Source organism: Mus musculus, chromosome 14 (assembly GCF_000001635.26).
Source record: "Mus musculus strain C57BL/6J chromosome 14, GRCm38.p6 C57BL/6J".
Taxonomy (NCBI): Eukaryota; Metazoa; Chordata; class Mammalia; order Rodentia; family Muridae; genus Mus; species Mus musculus.
The window spans coordinates 122,810,507-122,834,067 of NC_000080.6; the positions used below are offsets into that span (position 1 = coordinate 122,810,507).

Below are 23,561 nucleotides of genomic sequence, written 5' to 3' on the forward strand. Positions count from 1 at the left end.
AAGCTGCTGTAACAGCAACACCAAACTTAATGAGATATTAAATACACTTAAGATCATTAAAACCAATTAATATATGTCCATGACCACAGGAAAGCTGTCAGGCTGGGGAGATGACCCAGCTGGTACAGGGCCATATAAGCATGAGGCAGGACCTGAGTTCCTATCCCAAGGGCCCACATAAAGTCAGACACATGAGAGTGGTAGGCTTCATGCTGTGATGGGGCTGGGGGCAAACCACTCACCTCCAGGTTCAGAGAGAGACCTTGTCACAAAGTCAAAGGTGAGGGGAGACACCTGATTCTACCCTCTGGCTCCCCACATGCCACAAATATACATGTCTCCTCTGCCTTCCACACAGGCCATAAACATACATGTCATATATACACAGAAACTGGTAGCATTATATAATATGAGATATAATATTTAAAACAAAGGAAAAGTTAATTATAGTGAAAGAAATTATGGAGGTATTAGGAACAAGAACAAGATATAAAAGGAAGGGTTAAAGAAAAGACATGTGAAGAATGGGCAGAATGTTAAAGAGGAGAGAAGGGAGCTCCAGATAAAATTTTAATTAAATAATAAAGAAAAATATGTAAATACTTTAGCTTAATACAATTTTAACTTTAAGTAATTTAAAGTTGCTTAAAATAAAGTAAAAATTTAACTAAAAGATAGTAAAGAAAAAATTTTTAAAGGAAAATAAAATGTTTTAGAAAATAACAAAGTATCTGCTGCTGAGCCAGGACTGGTTTCCTCTACACACAGCTTTACTCCTGTCCTCCTCTTCACGATTCTTATGTTCTTTCTTTCTGCTGCTTGTTACCCTGACTCAGAGTTGCACACAGGTGTCTTCTAATATGCTCTACTTTCTAGAGAATCTTTCTAAGCATTACTTTGAACATACTATTTGATTCTTATCATATATATATATATATGATATTTTATATATTCTTATGTGTGTATATATATATGATATTTTATATATTCTTATGTGTATATATAAAGAGTACCCCCAGTCTGTGGAGCAAGAGTTAAACTGCTCCAATATCTTTTGGAGTGCTGGAGTTTTGGATTAAGAGTATTTAACCAGTATAGATTGTAGATGTTCTAGAATCTAAGAAAATCTGAGCCCTTTCTGATCCCAAGCATTTTGTAAGGTCACTTACCTTGTATACTATTTTCCATGTATCCAAAACTTTTAAATGGCCTTCTGAATGCACCTTGTGATTTTTTTATCGGCATTTCTCAGTTCTGTGAACTGTACTTTGTTGGTGTCTTTGCAGCTTTGCTTTCCTACTTAGCCAGTACTTCCCTCCGTAGTATAAATCCTTAGGAAAAAGTTAATGCGCCAAAATGACATGAACTAAGGTATGCTTTCTGCACACCTCCTCGTCCTGAGACTGCTAATAAGATCAATTTGGTGTGGAGCCATTGGCCCTCTGCAGGTGGGACCTCCCACAGGGAAGGAGTCAAGAGCTCAGTTTGAACTCTAGAGGGTCCTTTTAGTTTCTATCACCTTACTGATTTTTGTTGATGAATCTCTGCTTATGGCAAGGGACTAATAGTATAGTGGAAGGCACTGATATTCTGTAGTGGGTAGTGTTGACTGTTGACTTTAATCCCAGCACTCAGGAGGCACAATCAGGTGGATCTCTGTGAGTTCCAGGATAGCCTGGGCTACACAGAGAAACCCTGTCTCAAGCAAACAAAAACCAATTCAACCAAACCAAAAAACCAAAACAAACTAAACAAAAATGGGTCTGTCTGTGAGTTTGTTTCTTATTAGTAGAGAAGGAAAACTGACCCTGAATAGCTAGTGCCATCCCATGGCTGTGGTCTTGGTCTTCTGCCACCATGAACAAGAGCTACTGTGTCTGTACCACCATGATAAACTGAGCCCAAATCAATCTTCCCTCAAGTTCTTCTCACCTGGTGTTTATAACAGCAAGAAAAGTGACTAATGCGCCATTCATCCTCCAGGGCTTCATCTGCCAACCTTCAAACCACAGAGCTTCCTTCTAGTCTCTTCACTGTACTCGAAAGTTTTCTTGCTAATGGGAACTTGAAGGAACAAGTTTAGGATTAAACAGCTTTGTGGTGAGAGTACTGAAGAATACTTACTTCCAGTACATGGTTTAGTGTCCATTTTTCAGGATTATTTCTTTTAACTAAAGTTACAATAAGTAAAATGGTAATTTTTTTTTTGCTTTGAGAATGTATTGATTTATATGGGGCAATTTGATTTTTTCCTTTTCATTGCTTATTCAAGAGGATTGCATTGTTTTTATTGTTACTAATTAATAATTATTATTATCATTATTGTGTTTATGATGTGAGTACAGGCACACATGTGCCATGGTACACGTGTGAGGGTCAAATTACAACTTTTCAGAGTCGGTTCTGTCCTCCACAGTGGTACCCAAGGTCAGACTCAGGTGGTAGGCATGGGTGGCAAGTGATTTACCTGCTACATCACTTCACTGATCTTGTCATTAGGCTTTTGAAGAGCAGCGCCTTTGATGCTTCACTCCTTGCTCAGCCGAGCATTCAGTGGTGTGGACGTACTGTCTTCTCTTCACTCATTCACTGCTTGGTGGGCATTTGCAAGTTTTGTTTGGTGACTATGAACATTCTGTACATTTCCCCTATGGAGCAGTTTCATCTTACACTGTTTTTCCTTCTAGTGTCTTTCTCGGGAAGCAGGTGGAAACATGAGCATCCAGTTTCTTGGCACAGTGGTAAGTACAAAAAAGTGCTGTCTGTCCTCTTACTCAGAGAGAATATGTTTGACCTTCTCCCATGTTTCTGCTGCTTTCGTTGTGGTTTTATTTTGCTATCAAATTGAGACATCTTGGTGTGAGAAGCAGGACATGTGAGTAAAGCTTCTGTGTTGAAAATATTCAGGCTGGGGAGATGGCTCAGTGGTTAAGAGCACTGACTGCTCTTCCAGAGGTCCTGATTTTAAATCCCAGCAATTATATGGTGGCTCACAACCATCTTTAATGAGGTCTGATGCCCTCTTCTGGTGTGTCTGAAGTCAGCTACACTGTACTTACATGTAATAAATAAATCTTTTTTAAAAATATTTTATTAGGTATTTTCCTCATTTACATTTTCAATGCTATCCCAAAGGTCCCCCATCCCCTCCCCCCACTCCCTTACCCACCCACTCCCACCTTTTGGCCCTGGCGTTCCCCTGTACTGGGGCATATAAAGTTTGCGTGTCCAATGGGCCTCTCTTTCCACTAATGGCCGACTAGGCCATCTTTTGATACATATGCAGCTAGAGTCAAGAGCTCCGGGGTACTGGTTAGTTCATAATGTTGTTCCACCTATAGAGTTGCAGATCCCTTTAGCTCCTTGGGTACTTTCTCTAGCTCCTCCATTGGGGGCCCTGTGATCCATCCAATAGCTAACTGTGAGCGTCCATTTCTGTGTTTGCTAGACCCCGGCATAGTCTCACAAGAGACAGCTATATCTGGGTCCTTTCAGCAAAACCTTGCTAGTGTATGCAATGGTGTCAGCATTTGGAAGCTGCTTATAGGATGGATCCCCGAATATGGCCGTCTCTAGATGGTCCATCCTTTTGTCACAGCTCCAAACTTTGTCTCTGTAACTCCTTCCATGGGTGTTTTGTTCCCAATACTAAGAAGGGGCAAAGTGTCCACACTTTGGTCTTCGTTCTTGAGTTTCATGCATTTAGCAAATTGTATCTTATATAACGAAAGACTATGAAGTCATACTTTAAAAAAAGGAAATATTCCTGTTGCATCTTCTCAAAGAGGAAATGCTTCTCTAGTTTCAGTTTGTTGCATAGTTACATTTCCTTTCCAATTTCCGATTTTTTTCCTCTGTATTCTTAAAAATAAGTCATACTGGACTGGAGAGATGATGGCTCAAAGGTCCTAGCAACCACATGGTGACTCACAACAATCTGTAATGGGCATCCGATGCTGTCTTCTGGTGTGTCTGAAGACAGCGACAGTATACCCACATACATGAAATAAATAAATAAATCTTTAAAAAAAAAGACATATGATATTAAAACAATGAATTTGACTTTTCCCTCCTCAGTTTGCTTTCTGGCTTTCTCTGTTGAATTCTTTACATCCACTTTTCTAATGACATTGGATCATAGTTTTATATCTCCATTATTTTCATGTAAATCCTGTTATCTTATATATTGCTACATGACACTCATAAGTCACATTTTATCTTTTAATTAATTTCTGTGTATAGATGAGTTATTTTTCTAATCTTAAACTATAACTTCAATGTGACTTATTTGGTATTGTATGGGTATTTTGCCTGCATGTATATCTGTTCACCACATACATACCTGGTGCTTGTGGAGACCACAGGACTCCCTGTAGTTACAAATGGCTGTGCACCACGTGGATGCTGGGAATTGAACTCAGGTCATTTGGAAGAGCAGCCAGTGCTATTCACTACTGAGCCATAAGTGCAGCCCTGTATAAGCTTAAATGGAGGCATGTTTAACATTCTAATGAGTCGAGGAGATGTGTTTTATTTATCCATGAATTTCAGTTGTAAGCTTCTTAAGTTGCTTCTGCTGTTTTTATTTTTTACCATTATGAACACATTGATGCTCTGCTTTTTGTATTTTAATAATTATTTTAAGCACATCTATGATATTTTTAAGTTCATAAGCTATATCACCTCATAAGCTGACTCAAAACTGTTAATAACTGTATGATTTGTTACAGGTTTTAGTTATTTTCTAGGTTTTAGGACACCACTCACTGTGTGATAGAGTCTTGTACTCTAAGTAATATCAGTTTTGATTATCTAAATAATTAAACTTTTTCCTCTGATGAGGTTTACTCACTTGGTTTGTTAATATGTTTACATGTAAGTTTATAGTTATCATTAGTGACAGCTCTAATTTTCAGAAGCTTGTTTAAAGGCACACTCTAAATCTGTTGTTTGTCTCTTGCTGTGGTGTTTGAGCATCACCCTGTGTGTTCACCTATAAAGCACAGTTGACATGAGGATTTATGCTGCATATATTCTATCTTCAGTGCCTGTACTCGACTGATCTCCTGCCCCAAAAATGTAGGTTTTTGGATGTATACTGCTCTAGAGATGATGGGATCCCGAAGAATGGAGCTGATAGATGAGGTGGACTAAATCCTTACACAACAGACAATTCTAAAGAATAATTTGAGGCAAACTCATTCCTTCTACATTTGAGAGGGGCATGGAAGCATAATCCAAGAATTCTGTGCTTTTGAAGAGTTTGAAGTCACATGACTCTTATTTTCTTGGAGTTTTCTCATAAGCACTCAGAAAATTGTGTAATGCCTCTTTATGTCTCTTCACATGACTATATTCTTGGACCATGTTCTTACATCTCCCCCTCCTTTTATTTTTTAATAGCAGGATATCCAGCTTGATTTTGACTTTGAGATGTTGTAGATAAATCTAGTTGTCAGTTGATGTATGAGCATGCTATAAGGAAGCAAAATATAAACATAATGAAAAATATTAGAGCAATAGAATTAGATTATAATAAAATAGATTTCTATTGTAATAGAAATAGAATTTAAACAATATTAAGATGAATAAAATTAGAGTTAGAATTATGTGTAATCCTTTGCCACCAAGATCCAAACTGTGTCTAGTACTATTGGTTACATTGTTATATTCATCAGAAAAATCTATAGAATAGTTTGAAAAGAGACTCATATGATTAAGCCAATTTTCTTCTTTAATAGGAATATAAATGTTATATCCTATGCAAATGGGGAATGTTTCAGATCCCAAGGAAAAATTAAATGTAATCCCTTCTTCAGATGAATGAATGAGTCTGTTGTGGTCCCAACAACCAGTCCTAAACACAGAATCATTAGTAGAATAACTTTTCCTTGGTGCCTAGGGCTGTACTTGACTCCAGGCGGACAGATACTGATGATGTGGTCGATATCTCCTTTTGCCCTTTAGTGAGGATTTTCTATCTTTCTGGTGACCTCTGTTGTTTCCTCACCCTCTGCCATTGTCCTTGATGGCCTGGGACTGGAAGAGCTGAAGAAGAATCCATAATGCTTTAGTGGATCCATCTGCAATGACAGATGTGTCCCCCTTTCCAGTTTCCTTCCAGAAAAAGTAAAAATAGGGCAGGTTAATGTATCCGTTTACCTATTTCCTTATGCAATAAAACCATGAAAAGTACAAGTATGAGTCTATTGCTGGAAATAATCTTACAGCATAAACAGACTCTGAAATGATACTTAATGGCTTATGAATTAACTGTAATAGACAAATCAGGACAATCGATTCCTCTATGGGGCTGAGGAAAAGGAAGTGTTAATATTGATGAATATCTGGACCATGAATCCCTCCTATACCATTAGATGAACTATCAATAAAATAAGTATCTGCCTGTGAAATGGGAAATGGTTGGACAATTTTTGTAATCACAAATTCAGTTTGTATGATGAAATTCCATAGCTTACCACTGGACACTGATTCCCTATCCTTCTGTAGTGATCTGCAAATGAAATTTGAAAATCCAGAGTTCTGTAACACTCACCAATGGCTTGTGCTGTAAGATCAAGAATCAACAAATGGGGCCTTATAAAATTGCAAAGCTTCTGTAAGGCAATAAGACCAAAAAGCAACCAACAGATTGGGAAAAGATCTTTACCAATCCTAAATCTGATAGGGGACTAATATCCAATATATATATAAAGAACTCAAGAGATTGGACCCCAGAAAACCAAATAACCCTATTAAAAATGGGGTGCAGAGCTAAACAAAGCATTCTCAACTGAGGAATACTGAATGGTTGAGAAGCATCTGAAAAAATGTTCAACGTCCTTAATCATCAGGGAAATGCAAATCAAAACAACCCTGAGATTCCACCTCACACCAGTCAGAATGGCTAAGATCAAAAACTTATGTGACAGCAGATGCTGGTGAAGATGTGGAGAAAGAGGAACACTCCTCCATTGCTGGTGGAATTGCAAGCTAGTAAGTACAACCACTCTGCAAATTAGTTTGGCAGTTCCTCAGAAAATTGGACATAGTTCTTCCAGAAGATCCAGCAATACCACTCCTGGGCATTTAGCCAGAAGATGCTCCAACTGGTAATAAGGACACATTCTCTACTATGTTCATAGCAGCCTTATTCATAATAGCCAGAAGCTGGAAAGAACCCAGATGTCCCTCAACAGAGGAATGGATACAGAAAAATGTGGTAGATTTACACAATGGAGTACTTATGTTGAAACTATTAAAAACAATGAATTTATGAAATTCTTAGGCAAATGGATGGATCTGGAGGATATCATCCTGAGTGAGGTAACCCAATCACAGAAGAACACACATGATATGCACTCACTAATAAAGTGGATATTAGCCCCGAAGCTCAGAATCCTTTTTAGAAGGGGGAACAAAATACCCATGGAAGGAGTTACAGAGACAAAGTTTGGAGCAGAGACTGAAGGAACGACCATCCAGAGACTGCCCCACTTGAGGATCCATCTCATAAAGAACCACCAAATCCAGACACTATGGCAGATGCCAACAAGAGCTTGCTGACAGGAGCCTGATATAACTATCTCCTGAGGGCCTTTGTCAGTGCCTGGCAAATACAGATGTGGATGCTCACAATCATCCATAGGCTGGAGCACAAGGTCCCCAACTTATCAAATTCCTCACCCTGTGCTTCATGGTCATCTTCAGATAATGGTGACGATATTAAAGGAGGCTCCAGTGAAAGAGCTGAGGGGTCATCTCCCACAGAGTTATGGGTGGTTTTTATTTTTTTTACTTTAAATTTTGCCTGAATGGGGAAAATTGTCCTTTTGCCTCTTTTTCATTCTCTCTTTCTTTCTCTCTCTCTTTCTTTTCCTTTCTTCTTTTCATTTTTAACCAATTTTAAGGTTTGGTCATTCAGTTAAAGAATTATCCATCTCTTCCTCATGATTAATATCCCCCTTATCTCCCTTAAGTATGTTGGTAACAGTCCAAATTAATGCTGACATGACTTACCCAAGATTGAATGATGGTTTTCTCCTTGTTCATATGTGTTTTAATATTCTTTCCGACTCTGTCCCATACTTCTTCTTCTAAAGTTCCTTTTACTGGGAACCAGGGATTATAATCATAAGCAACTTGCAAGCAATCTAATATTTGTGATTATTAGATTGATTATTTGATTAATTATTGCATTAATTTTGTAATTATTAGATTAATACTGTGTTCGGCCTTTCTTTAAAAACTGATGCCCAAGCTTGGTACAAGGCAAAGACTTCCCTGGCTTCTGCCCCATTATTCTCAGATCCCTGATTCATGATTCACTTGTACCACTTGAAAGGCAGCAGGATCTGGGAGAACAGAGCTGGTAAATGAGGCAGACTGAAGTATCACGCAATAGCCAACTGTAATGAGTAATCTGAAGTGAACTCATTCCTATTTACTATACTGGAAAGGGCACGAGAGCACAATCCAAGAGCAGTCCCTGTGTTTTTTGGAGAAACCGGGGTTACATGACCCTTCTTTTCTTGGAGTTTTCTCATAAGCACTGGGACTTCTCACATGATTCCATTTGTGAATAGTATTCTGACATCTTGAGCTTGTACTAGTTTTCCCTATAGTAGATTGCCACACATGGGTAGCTCAGGACAACAAATTCACTGATAGTTCTGAAGAAGAAGAAACCTAAAATCAGATGCAGCACTGCTCCTCAGGCTCTGTGTAAGGGCTGGTGACCCTGTCTCCCAGGTTCTTGTCGTGGTGGCAGTTTTTGTCCTTCCATGGCTAAAACTGTTATTCTAAGCTCCTGTGATCATTTGGCCCTTTCCTGTTCCCTGTTCTGTGTGCTTTTATTCATGTGAATCTAGAATACCAGTTTGGACACTTGGGGCTCACATACTCAACCTAGTAAAAATTCCTTCTAAGTACTCACAGCTGTGAAACCCTAGCTCCAAATACTGTTATACCTGCGAGGTTCTGGAGAATATGACATTGTAAGTGACATTGTTCCACCCAGTATACTTTATATAGACAGGAAGGATCATTTGACATGTATGAGAATTTAAAAATGACCATTTACAAAAATATGTTCTCTGAGCTCATTGCTTCTTAGGTCTACGTTTCTAATACCTCACTTGAATATGGTCATGTATTTCTACACGTATTCTCATGTCTGTTGTTATCCCCCATAATAGGAGCTACCTCCTCTACTTAGTGAGATGCTGAGGGGAGATGTGCCTAGGTTTCAGAACTAAGTAAACATGGAGGCATTAAATGACCACCTGGTACAAATTAACTGATAGACTTGGATCAAAACCAGGTCTTACTTGTCTTTAAAGTCAAGCTAGTAACCATTACAGTGCATTCAGAACAAATGCTTAACTGCTTAGCCCAGGGAGCTCTCTGCAGATGTTGATGATTGGATTTTGTTGTTGTTTCTCTGTCTTCACAGGCAGGGGTGGGGGTGGGGGGGGAGGGGGCATATTTTCTTATGAGGTTGATCCTTGGAGCCCCTTCAGGACCTTCCAAAGTTCCTACCTCTGAGTCCTGTCATGGCTAGGCAGGGAACACAAATAGTCAGTGCAGATACCACGTAGTGAACAAGTGTCCCAGAATTTTCCTTAGAACAGAGGTACCTATTTCACATAGTGAGTTGCATGGGTTGAGTTGCATTTTTGGTTGAGTTGTGAGTCTATACACCAGACTTTCTAAACTAACACAGAAACTGAAAAGGCAGTCTTTTGCTAAATCAGAATTTCTTTTGCTAAACAATAAGGATAATTTTTTTTTTTAATTTAAAAGTTTGGGGAGTTACCATTGTGTTTATTATTTAAAATCTAATCATTGTTTCTATTTAATTTTTGAAGCACTGCAGTATAAGGCAAGCATATCTCACTGAGACTAATTCTCCCCACCTTGGAAACACCACAGCAATTTCTTCAACAGTCTCTTCATAGCTATGGTGTTAGCATTCACCAAGGGCTTGAGGAACTATCAGTTTCTGTCTTTGATGCTTAGCCAGAAATCTTAATGAAACCAAATGATGCTGAAGTTCTCCAAGCTAATTTAAATCTCAAGTTGTACATTTTAAATTAAGTTTTATTGATAATAAATATACTTTATTTCTTATTAGCCTTGAAAGCTTGAGTGATAACATCAGTAGAATAAACATGTTTTACAACGATTTACCATTAAGGAGACTATTAATACGACCCTTGGCACACCAGCACAATTAGATTTCAAAGTAAGGGTTTAAGGAGTAACAGCGATTAATGACAACCATCGGAAACAATTTTGAACTCTATCAGTTTAACTCAGGAGGGTAAACTTAATATGATAATTCATCTAGTTGAATCGTATCAGCTTAGCGGGAAGGAATGTAAATATGTGACCCTTACCTAGCTTGTAAATGGATGCTGTGCTGAGAGATTTATCCATTCCATTAAGGAACTTTGGGGAACTTTGGAGTTTCTGCAATTGTTCCCTTGGAGGCTGAAAACCCAACCTGATCCCATACTGGGACCATCCTGGTTTGCATATTTCCATAATTTGCCTTTGCTACTAATATGACAGCAAGACAGAAATAACCATTTCTAATAATATCAGATGGAGTTGTGGAGGACAGCATTTTAATGCTGAGAAAGACCTCCCTGTGGGGCTGTTATTGCTACTGTAGAACAGCAGCCACACAGTTGCAGCCGCAGCCTCTTAATTGATTCGTTTAATTAGCAGGAGCTGAAGCCAGTACTATATCTTGTCATTGGATACTGCAGGCTTCAAATCTGCATCACTCATATTTAGAGATAGAGAAGCATCATCAAAATTTCTAAAAATTCACCTCTGGGAGCTGAATTTTAACAAAATAACCTCCCGTCTGTTTGAAAGTCAATTGATTAGAAAGTGGAAACTAGGATTGTTGCCATTGTTCTTTGTGCCTCGTCTTTGGAGTAATAAATGACGTTATCATTTGTGTCTGGCTCTCACCTCCCAAAAGAAGATGTGAGAGACCTTTTCTCTTCTTTTCTCCCTCATCCACAGGTGTCTGACTCTGGTGGATCTCTCAGCTCTCTCTTGTTCCTTTCTCTACATCTATGGAGTATCAGAAGAGACATGATAGTTGTAACTACTCATTACACACTGGTCTACATAACTGTCCACCTGTTCCAGCCTGCCTTTGTAGCTGCTTGGGTCCTGCCAACTAATACTTTATACCCAGGTTCCTCTCTTCACAAAGTCTCCAGCTGGGTTGTCCCTTGGGACTTGTTCACCAGAAGCACTGAGGCACACTTTCCCTGGACATATTAAAGAGACGATGGGAGTGAGGGTAGTGTGTCTGGTGTGAAAGCCAGAGCCTTCCCCAGGTTTTAATATGCTCCCATGCATGCTTGTGTGTGTGTGTGTGTGTGTGTGTGTGCATGTGTGCAAGTGCATGCATGGGTATGCACACATGCACACACACACATACACACATGCAGGCACACAGGCTCATACCTTCTTGCCTGCCAGGCCAGGCTGTCTTACTCTTCACCCTGATCCTTTTCCATCTTGCATCAGACAGAGATGTCCCTAGAGCAGTCAGTGGCAGGTTGCTGTAGTTTATCAGATGTTTTTTTATTATTTATTTATTTATTTATTTATTTATGGTTTTTTTAGAGACACGGATTCTCTGTGTAGCCCTGGCTGTCCTGGAACTCACTCTGTAGACCAGGCTGGCCTCAAACTCAGAAATCCACCTGCCTCTGCCTCCCAAGTGCTGGGATTAAAGGCATACGCCACAACTGCCCAGCTGATGTTTTTATTTTTATAATAATCAAGATTACAAATAAGTTTATAGCATCCCATTCTTCATTTTCCCCCAAATGTACAAAGTTTGAGCCAGAATGTGGATAAGAGATTACAAAATGTACTTTAAATGTTCTCTTAGTCTTAAACATTGTTTCTGCAGCAGGGTGTGGTTTATACAATAAATGCCAATCTCAAGTGTGAGAATGAACACTTGGAACACAAGTTTAGTGCATATTTTTTTGAAGTTGTTGTGTAGTATTTTTTAACTTACCATTTTATTTATTAACATTTATTTACTGATGGTATTGTGTGCCATGGTGTTTGTGTGCTCATGCCACAGTGCATTCATGCAGATGCACAAGAGTGTTTACCCACCAGGCCATTTCCCTGACCTGGCCACTGTGCTTTTTAAAGAGTTTAATTATTAATACATAGTGTGTGATACATTATCAGCAAAATTAAGAAATATGATTAGTGTCCTGTGTGCCATGTGTAGTTGGAAAGAAGACTAGATGGTGACTTACTCTCTGCCCTAAGATATCATGCTTGCTAGAATCAGCCAAATGATATAAACCTTTAATCTTAGTACTTGGGCAGATAAGGCAGACAATTGTGTTTTTATTATGATTGTCAAGCCAACCCCATCACCCTGTCTCTAAAATAAATAAATAAATAAATAAATAAGGAAATGAAAGAAAGGAAGCAGGAAAGAAAGAAAGAAAAGAAAAAGGCATGGGAGCTGAGGATGAAACAGGCCTGAGTTTCGATTGATAAAGTTGCAGATTATGGACCAATTTCCCCAGCCCTCTCTGACACTCTGACTGTATAGCCTTGCCTGTCCTAAACTTGCTATGTAGAGTAGCCTGGCCTTGAACTCAGAGATCTCTCTGCTTCTGCCTCCTGCATACTGAGATTAAAGTCATGTGCTAGTATACCTGGCTTAATTTTTTCTCTTACTGATAGAAAACCCAATATATATAGTCCAACCAGAGAGTTGGAAAGATAGCTTAGTTAGTAGAGGACTTGAATTTGAATCCATAGAAAAAGTCAGCCATAGGGGCATGCATTTGTAAACCCAGTTCCTAGGAGGCAGAGACAGGTAGATCCCTGGAGTTTGTTGTCCAACTACTCTATTTAATGAGCTCCATCTTATAGAGAGACGATTTCTCAAAAACCAAGATGGCATAGTTCCTGAGGAATGATACCCCAGCTGTAGTCTGGCTAACACATGTGGAGGGAGGGAGAGAGAGGGGGGAGGGAGTGAGGGAGGGAGAGAGAGGGGGGGGAGGGAGGGAGGGAGGGAGAGAGAGAGAGAATATAAATGAGATTATGAGTCTAGGCCACAGAGCCAAGGTCTCTGCTTGGTAGGCAGAGGAGGTAGATCTCTGAGTTTGAGGCCAGCACCAGGTCTACATAGTGAGTTTCAGGACAGCCAGGGCTATGTAGAGAGGCTCTATCTTAGAGAGAGGGACGGGGAAGGGAGAGGAAGAGGAGAGGGAGAGAGGGAGAGGGAGCATATCCTTGTGTCATTTATTAGCTGAATATTAATAAACATGGGAGTAAAGAAGCCATGTTTTGTACCTTATTAGACATCACATTTTGAAGAAGTGTTAATCTGATAGATCATGTGTTAGCTGACAGTTATTTGCCAACTCAAGGAAGAGACTGCTGTCCCTGCTTTCAGGGAGCTGGATATCCTCCATAGAATTGAAGCAGCTGGTGACTATGAAATATGATATGAAGGAGGAGTGTTCTAAACTGCTCAGATAAAGGCAGTACAGACGTGACATCTGAAGACATCTCGAGCTTAGGCTATCACTCTAAGGAAGAGTCAGGTTTGCAAATGGAAAATGGATTTCAGAAAGAGAATGAACAAGGTCTGCAAAGGACTAGAGACAGAGTTTAAAAACTGATGGAAAGGTAGACTAAGGAATCAGTTTAAACCCAAAGTCCTAAGGAAGTCTCGGGCATCTGAGGAAGAGCAGGTCAGCTAGTGCTGGTGGTGGGAAGGGGACAAAGTCTGTTAGGGAGGAAGGAGTAGGCTATCAGAAACTGGACAGTGCAGAGTGAACCAAGGATTTGGAGAAGGATGGTAACTGTCTCCCAGGAAAGTCTGAATGTCAACTGTCTGTTGGTTCAGAGGCAGAAGAGCACCACACAGAGAAGCAGAGAGGTAGCTAGAAAGTTGGACTTTTAGTATGCTTTATTTGAAAGGTCAAAGAGACAGATGGACTGTATGCGGTGGCATAGGGACACACCACTGATGTGTAGATCAGGAAGAACACTGGGGGGTGAGTATGGACAAGGCGAGATCCAATGCTAAGAGCAGTGTCTAAGCGGGTAGTGCCTAGCTTCTACACTATTATGTTTGTTTATGACATTATAATTGTATTACATCAGTTAGATGTGGCTGTTTAATGATACCATAGTGTTTCAATCCTTATAGCAGTAACTGCTTACTTCAAAGTATCTTAAGAGACTATTTTCCAACTGCCCAAATACTTAGAATAAAATCAGTTTTAATAAATAGTTTAAATGTCCTCAATTTGCATGATGCTATAGGGCTTTAAAATTGTTCTACATACATCAGCTCACTTTGCACCATTTGGTTTTTAAGATGAATAGGCCAGAGAGGACCTGAGAATTAGCTGTAAAACTCAAACACCGGGCTGGGAAGATTGTTGAGTGTGTGAGAGTGTTTACTTTGTAAGCATGAACGCCTGAGTTTGACTCCCCAGTGCCCATGTAAAAAGCTGGGCATGACTTTCATGTACCTCTAATCCCAACATTGGGAGGCGGAGACAAGCATGTCCTGAAAGCTTGGTGGCCAGCTAGTCCAGACAACAGGGTGGGCTTCTGATTCACTGAGAAGCCCTGTCTCAAGGAAGTAAGGCAGAGATAAAGGAAGACACCTGATGTCCTGCCATGATTTTCCAAATGCATGTTCACTGGCACATATACCCACATAGTCACACACATGCATGATACATAAATATACTTCACATGCATGTTCACAGGCATACACACCCAGGTAGTCACGTAAGTGTATGATACACAAATATAACACACACCAGGCACACAGAGAAAGAAAAGTAGCTAGAAGAGGGAACATGAATCATGTGGCCAAAGCAAATATGCTCTGGAATATTGCCATTTAAAAACATTTGCAGTCACTGACTTATGTTCACAGAAGTGTCCATGAGATGTCTCCAGGATGTCTGTGCACACTAACGCAGAGATAAACTGTCCCAGGCTGTCTGTGCACACTGACATAGGGATGAACTGTCCTAGGCTGTCTGTGTACACTGACACAGGAATGAACTTTCCTAGACTGTCCATACACAGTGACACAGGGATGAACTGTCCTAGACTGTCCATACACAGTGACACAGGGATGAACTGTCCTAGACTGTCCATACACAGCGACACAGGGATGAACTGTCCCAGGCTGACTGTACACAATGACACAGGGATGAACTGTCTGACATAAGGATGAACTGTCCCAGGCTTTCCAAGCACACTGACACAGACTGAACTGTGTCAGACTGTCCATGCACAGTGACACAGGGATGAACTGTCCCAGGCTGTCCATGCACACTGACACAGGGAGGAGTGGGAAGAGTGGTGCACAGAGCTTGCATTTCTACATTTGAATCTTGGATCCTTTCTGATAGTTTGTGTACTTGAACAAATTGCTTAACTTTTCATGTCCTCAGTTTTTTTGTCAACAAGATTTCCCACTTCTATGGAGGTTCAATGGTTGGATAAGAAACTGTTTGTAAAATGCTGGAAAATCAAAGGGACTTGGCATATAGTAGCACAGTTTGTATTCCAGGCTCCCACTTCTGGTTTGCTTATTTTGACTTGCATCTCCACCCCCCTTAGCATCTATTTTCTTGAGGAGAGTAAAGGTCACCAAGAGCAATTCCACACCAAAGAAGACAGGGCCTTGTGTGTGAACACTGGGCTTGAGATGCTGTACTGGCTAGTTTTGTGTCACCTTGACACAGCTTGAGTTATCACAGAAAAAGGAGCTTCAGTTGAGGAAATGCCTCCATGAGATCCAACTGTAAAGCATTTTCTCAATTAGTGATCAAGGGGGAAAGGCCCCTTGTGGGTGGGACCATCTCTGGGCTGGTAATCTTGATTCTATAAGAGAGCAGGCTGAGCAAGCCAGAGGAAGCAAGCCAGTGAGGAACATCCCTCCATGGCCTCTGCATCAGCTCCTGCTTCCTGACCTGCTTGAGTTCCAGTCCTGACTTACTTGATGATGAACAGCAGTATGGAAGTGTAAGCTAAATAAACCCTTTCCTCCCCAACTTGTTTCTTGGTCATGATGTTTGTGCAGGAATAGAAACCTTGACTAAGACAGATGCATACATTGGCAAAAGCAACATTCTTTTGCTTGAGATCATGTTATGGTGCTTAGAGATTTTGTCATATTGACCTCATGTTCAAGAGATGTCAATTTAGGCCATTCAGGTCTCTGTGCTATAGGCTTATATTTTTCAGAACCTACTGTAATAAGGATTTCTAAATGTGTTAACCTGACTTCTAGCCCACCACCCACCAAAGGTAATGGAAAGGAAAGGCTGATAAGGCAAAGGAGGATGTGGACCTGTTTGAAATAGTTCTTTGAGACGATTCCAGTCTTTGTTGTCAGGATATTATCAGTTAAATTCACACAATTTAGCAGCAGTAGCTCAATCCACTGGCAAACACCATTCATGAATCAGCAACAGCAGCTAAATACAGAAGAAACTACAAGGCTTTGTCAATCAGCTGGAGTCTGCAGAAGTGGCAAGAAGCCATCAGTATATCAGGAGAAGTTCTTTGGTGTGCCTTTCTATTCAAATGATCAGCGAAGAAGGCAAGGTGAACCAGTCCATAGTACCATCAGTGAAGACCAGTATCAACAAAGCCCTACGAAGACCAACAAAGAGTGGCAAGGCAAACCAATTCCAGAGTATCATCCACCGTCTGTTAGGTTATACTTAGTACCCTTTCCAAACATCATGTGTCCTCTCAAGTGTGTGCTCCATCAAAACATCACATTCCCCCTTTCTAGGCAGCTTCTAGAAAAACACCATGTGTCTGTTCTCAGCAAAGCATCCTCTCATCTGTCTGCTTCAGCAAAACATCCTCCTAGAAGACAGTTTCCAGAAAAACATGACATGACACAACTGAATCTCCAAGGATACTAGAAATTTCCACTTCACTCTGCCTTTATCACTACATAATGCTGTTCTTTTGTGCCTATAAATTGCTTCTTGTACTTTAATTTACAGTAGTGGTAATGCAGAATGATGGTACTTTTCTTCTAGAAGTCATACCAGAGTCAGTGGGTATCAGGTTTATCATGCATAAGTCACTTGAAAGGTCATCTGGTTCCCAGAGAGGCTGAGAGGGAGAGGTCTCATATTCTACAAAACAACTTAAAATACAAGACCAGGGCTGGAGAGACAGTTTAGCAGTTAAGACCACTGATTGCTTTTGTAAAGGACTTGGATTCCGTTCCTAGCACCTACATGCCAGCTCAACTGACTATAACTCGTGTTCCAGATGGTCAAATACTCTCTTCTGTCCACTTGGGTATCTACATTGCATGTAGTGCACAGATATACACTCATGTGCATATACAGGCATGCGTGCACTCACATACACACTACCACCACACAACACATAGCAAATACATGTTTTAAAAATGTACACCAAGACTAGAATTTGGATTATATTCTGACAATAAATACCAACTCTAGCAAGCAGATACCAAATTACCTTATTGTACTAGTATGTAATGAGCCAAACATGTAAATGATGTTCTGGAATGTGTTTTGTAATAGCAGTGTGTCCAAGAATTTGACTAAGTATATGTTGATGGTTTTTATTTTATTTTATTTTGGCAACTAAGGAGGAACACCTGGGACTTAAAGCACAAGGAAACCCCTAGTGTCATCAGCTGTGTCTCTGTATCATCTTGTTTATAATTTCTGTAATTCTACAGTCTGCCTCACTCTGAGTTGCTTTCTTACAGGTATATACAATGACCCCATTCATTTTCTCTCTAAAGCAGGGATTTTCAATCCTCTTGTATGAAATAGATGTTGTCCTAGGCTGCCCTGGTACAGTAAGATGCTCAGCATCATCTCCGACCTTTACCAAGGAGATGCTAGAAAATGTCCCCAAAAGGAAGGACAAAAGCTGGGGGTACTGTAACTTCATACCTGATTCAGACCCAATAACCACAGAGGTGCTTAACACAGAGGTGAGATTTGGGTTTATTTTCTATTTTACTAATGTATATTATTCTGTAGAATCTTAGTGGTCTGAAGTCTACTGAGGACCAATGTATGATATTCATTGTGGCTATGCGAATATACTTCTTACACAAAGAAAACAGCAAACCACCCTGGCCTGATGTTGGGTTTACTTTAGGAATATATTTAACCTTTATCTGGTTGGAAGCTTGAAAGGGATACTTAATCTCATACTGTATCATTACTATAGATCTGCTATGGACAACATTTGTGGATTTAGGGTAAATCTTAGCTTGTGTGATGTTCAACAGTGGTTTGGGTCCTTGCTAATATTTGAATGTGCACCAGAGACAGCCTATTGTACTGAACAGTAAAAGCAACAGTTCCTTGGCTGCTCAAGAAACCTCCCTTTCTTGGTTTTCAGTGGCAGCCTGGTTTGTCTCATGGTGAAACTGAGAACATTACAATCATCTCCTCACACAGCATCTATTTCACAGCACAGCATTTAATACCTTGTAGGATTTTCTCCCTTGGTCTGTGACAGGATACCCAAAGAGATGAACAAGTTGTCAGATTGTAGTCAGCATCCCGTGTGCATGAGAAGTAACTTTCCCAAGCTAGCATTTTTTTTTCTTTTTTAGAGACATGGTTTCTCTGGGTAGCCCTGACTGTCTTGGAACTCACTCTGTAGACCAGGCTAACCTCAAACTGAGAAATCCACCTGCCTCTGCCTCTCAAGTGGTAGCATTAAAGGCGTGCGCCACCACCGCCCGGCTGCTAGCATATTTTTTAATGATGCGTATTCTCATTTGTGAGAGACAATTCAGGTAATTCCTAGGATCCCAATGCTAATTACCTGAGTTAGTTATCAGGCATCAAAGACACCATTTAAGTGATCTGGTTTGAAATATATCTCCTGTATTTAGCGGTAAGGGAACCAGTGTATAGTTTCTAACAATGAATTTTTAGTTTTCCATGCCCAAAAGATTGTCCCACCACCTTTCTGATTAAGTCATTCAATTAAAACAAACTTTAACATGTGTGGGTGTGTGGGTGCAGAGAGCCCATGCTTGATGAATTCTTGTAGAGTATTCAAAAGCAACTGTTACTCCCTCCTGCAGGTGAGATGATGCCTGTTAGAAACAGGGATGGGGCCCAGTGATTGCAAGCCTTACTGCTGATGTACAGGAGTCCTTTTGACCACTGTGACAGTTCACGGGAGGCAAGAAGGCAGTCAGTTCAACATGATTCAGTAGCCAGTGTTGGTGCAAACTCTGGGAGTCTGACCCTCAATGGTTTATTTTCGGTATATGTAAGCACAACACAATTTTTTTATGATAAATAACTCAATCCCATGTGTACAATAAAACTTAAGGTATGACTACATTGAAACTGTAAAGTACACATGACATTTTTCCATAAAGATGGATTCTATAGATTGACAAACTGATCATAAGGCTCTGTGGAATGATCCAGTGTGGTCTCTGCCACACACAGATAATTAATCACACCTGCTCCTGGCCTTCTAGGTGGAAAACAGGTAATACATCTCTCCCTTTGAAAACACAACCCCATATGGTAAACATGTTTGTTCCCCTAGTACTTACCTGTGAGCAGAAGAACCTTTGTGCACCCCCCCCTACACACACACACACACACACACACACACACACTGCAAAAGAATCCATATAGGGTGCCTACAAATACTTGTAAGTTCAGGTCTAGAGAATCTGACACCTTCTTCTGGACACAAAGCATACACAGACATGCACATATGCACATAAGTAGTAATGTACACAAAAAAGACAAAGGTGGCAGAATTCAGGTGGGTTTGTATTGGGAGGACAGCTGCAGCACCAACATAGTCCAGAGTGTGGCCCTAGCACCAGGCATCTGGGGCTTGGAGTTTTACCAGTGACCCTTTGGCTTTGTTTGTGATGCCTGAATGCCAGGCGAAGAACTCTTAACCCTTGTGGGTTGACTTTTGAGATCTGATGTCCCATGCTGCCAAAGGCCCCTATTTCCCTACTTCTACAGTCATCTGCTTCTGTATTTGGTGGGTGTATTAGTCAGGGTTTCTATTCCTGCACTAACATCATGACCAAGAAGCAGTTGGGGAGGAAAGGGTTTATTCAGCTTTCACTTTCCAAATTGCTGTTCATCACTGAAGGAAGTCAGCCCAGAGATGATACCACCCATAAGGGGCCCTCCCCCTTTGATCACTAATTGAGAAAATGCCTTATAGCTGGATCTCATGGAGGCATTTCCTTACCTGAATCTTCTCTCTGTGATAATTCTAGCTTGTGTCAAGTTGACACAAAACCAGCCACTACAGTGGGAGAGCTTTTTTCCCCAAAGGTAATACTTTTTCCCCAAGTAACTGTTTCTGTTATAGACAGAAAACTAGATTAAACATGCTGTCTGATTTAAAGATTTACCTTCTCAATTAGAACATAATAAACATAATAAAAGCCTTAACCAAATAGAACCTGGCAATGCAGGCCTATAATCCCATCTAGATAGAGGCTGAAGGCAGGCAGATCCCAAGGTCAAGGCAACAAGGGCAACTTAGACCTTGTATTAAAATACAAAATAGATAACCAACTTGAGGCCCATACCATGAGAGGGAACCCATGCCTGACACTGCCTAGATGGCCAGGAACCAGAGGCAGGGCAGCCAGAGACCTAGGAAAGAACCAAACATGACTGGGAGAGAAAAGCTATGAAATGATTCCTCCTGATACTCTGCTATACTCATTGATTGTGCCTAGGCTAGCTGTCATCAGAGGGGTCTTATTCATTCAGCAACTGAGGAGAACAGATGTGGAGACCTACAGAAAAACAGTAGGTAGAACTCTGGAAATTCTGAAGAAAAGGGAGAGGGAGGATTGTAGGAGCCATCAGGGTCAAGGATACTATGAGAACATGGCCCACAGAATTGACTAAGTAGGGATCATGGGGGCTCACAGAGACTGAAGCTACAAACAGTACAGGCCTGAGCTAGGGTCTATCCATATGTTTTATGATTATTAGCTTGATTCCTAGCAGTGAGTAGGGGCATCTCTGACTCTCTTGCCTGTGCTTGAGACCCTTTTCCTCTTACTGAGTTATCTCATACAGCCCAGACTTGATTATGAGGGTTTGTTCAAGTTATATTTTAACTTCTTGTTATTCTGTGTTCAATTGAGATCCCTGGGAGACCTGCTCTTTTTTTTTTTTTTTTTTTTTTTGAGAAACAGAAGAAGAGTGGATCTGGAAGAGGACTAAGAGGAGTGGAGGGAGTGGAAACTGCAGTCAAGATGTAATACATGACAAAAAATGAATAGAAAGTAGAAAGGGGTGATCGTAGTTTAATAGTAGAGCATTTAACCAGCATATACAAGGCTCTAGGTTCAAGTCCTAGAGTATTGTTCGCCAGATAGACAGATAGATAAATAGATAGATAGATAATAAATAGATGGTAGATGGATGATAGATTGATAAATAGACATGACAGATGATAGATGGATAGATAATAGATGATTGGTTGATTATAGATATGTATCTAGTAGGTAGATAGGTGATAGCTAGATAATTATATATGTATATATGACTTATTGATAGATGATAGCTAGATAGTTGGTATATAGATGATATTGATTATAGATAGATGATAGATAATACATAACAGATGAAGATAGATGATAGATAGACAGAACGATAGACAGACAGACAAACATAATAGAAGAAAATAAATCCCAAGCTAACTACATTCAAGGTAATGCAGATGTAACACATATTTAAATGTGTTTTGAGAGATTCCTTGTTCTTATTATTTAACCCACATTTCTTTATTCTCTTATCTATTTAACCAAATTTTGAGCCCAGCAATGTGTTACAATTTTGGAAATAGTAATAGAGTACTCCAGAGTAGTGGTTCTGTCCTTTGGGGCACATGTGGATTATGTGGTGACATTTTGGCTGACTTTAGTGGTGGGCTGCTACCAGAGCAGGCCAGCATGCGACTAAGAAGCCCTACACTACACCGGCCAGTCTAGTACAGCAGGGTCACTCATTCTCAAGTATTAGTAGTGTGAGATTGAGAGTCTTGTCCCAGACAGTGATCATAGACAGGATGAGGGTTTTTTTTTTTTTAATTCACTAAATGTCATGATAAGAGAAAAATCTCATATGCCAAAATATACAGTTAATAGAGTTTGTATTTTGACAGCAGACCTTAACAACACCATCCACTGTCCTGTGCTGAGAAGCACAGACAGCGTAGTAGGCTGGTGGTGTCCCGTTCTGATCATGGCTCACTAGAGCTGTGTACCACTACTGCCAAGCACCCTCACGTGCGAAGATCCAGATTTAAAATTCCAAGTCTCTTTCTAACCAAATGTGTTAGAAGCACTGTGAAGTGGAAGAAGCTTAAGTTGTGGTTATCTGTAATTCTCTGTCACCATATCACTAACCTTCATAAATTCGTGACTGAAAACTTGCTCATGATTGTCCCTGGGTCATGGTGCAGCTCATCCCTCTGCATACACTCTGTAGGTTATCTAATTTCAGACCACTTGCCAGATAGAGCATGTTCCTATTATCTGACTAATGACTGTTCACGTGTACCTTTACATTTGCACAGAATTATGACCAAAGTGTTTTTATAAGTGCCATGTGTTTCTTAGTCACAGGCCATTTGATCAAAAGGATTTGATTTTCCTATTTGTGATTATATCTAACTTTTATTTCAAAAACTAACTTTTTGAAGTATAAATGTACAGTTTCTTTGGAAATTCAGTTGTACCAGATGGTGGTTTGTTGGGGCAAACACATGAAGGAGTATTTTCTGAAGTAGACACAGGTTAAAGAATGTTTTGCTAAAGCAAGCACATGAAAGAACATGTGATGAAGGATTCTTTGCTAATGACATACATGTATTGTTTCATCTTACACTGCATAGATGAGCTCTGTTTGTCATGACCCCATAGATAGAAATTCACCCCCCCCCCAAAAAAAAAACCAACAAAACTGGTTGTGTTCTGGCAGCTTTTTGTTGCTTCGACAACTTGGGCTGATAGGCAGAATGATGTCAGGCACATGGAGTTTTGCTAAGACTCACTTGCTGAGGCAAGACACATAGTTAGGCAAGACCCGTGGAGGACATGTTGTTTGGAGGGAGTATAAATAGGACTAGACAGTGATGGAGGGTTGCTTGCATAGCTCGCTTTTCAATGCTTCTTGGTCTCACATCTTTGCTGATCTTCAATCCATTGAGAGAGGCATGGCAGAGAACTTCTCTTGGCATCCCTGGTCGTCTTGGTCACTCCTGCTGACTCATACCCTAATGTGTGGCTAATGTGTGGCTGTTTCTGATAGGTTATGCCACTGCTGCTGATTCATGTTTGTTATATCAACACTACTGAATTGGGCTGCTGGTATATTTGTGAAATATTTGGGAGGGAATTGAGCTGCTGTTGCTAAATTCTATAAACTGAACAGTTGATTTACATGGGATTTGCTCCAAAGAACAATTTC

General features: G+C 40.2%; 1 protein-coding gene across 6 annotated transcripts in view; it reads left to right on the top strand.

Annotated features, from left to right (window-relative positions):
* Pcca (propionyl-Coenzyme A carboxylase, alpha polypeptide) overlaps window positions 1–23,561 on the top strand; it is a 405,580-nt gene that overhangs the window by 326,142 nt on the left and 55,877 nt on the right. For 5 of the 6 annotated variants that reach the window (NR_153443.1, XR_383133.3, XM_006518432.3 and 2 more), the window contains one exon: window positions 2,688–2,741. The exons of the other annotated variant lie outside the window; for it this stretch is intronic. Coding sequence is in view for 3 of the 5 variants with exons in the window: in XM_006518432.3 (XP_006518495.1) it covers window positions 2,688–2,741 (54 nt within the window). In the remaining 2 variants the exon portion in view is untranslated. The remainder of the gene's footprint in view (window positions 1–2,687; window positions 2,742–23,561) is intronic. 6 annotated transcript variants of the gene reach the window in all.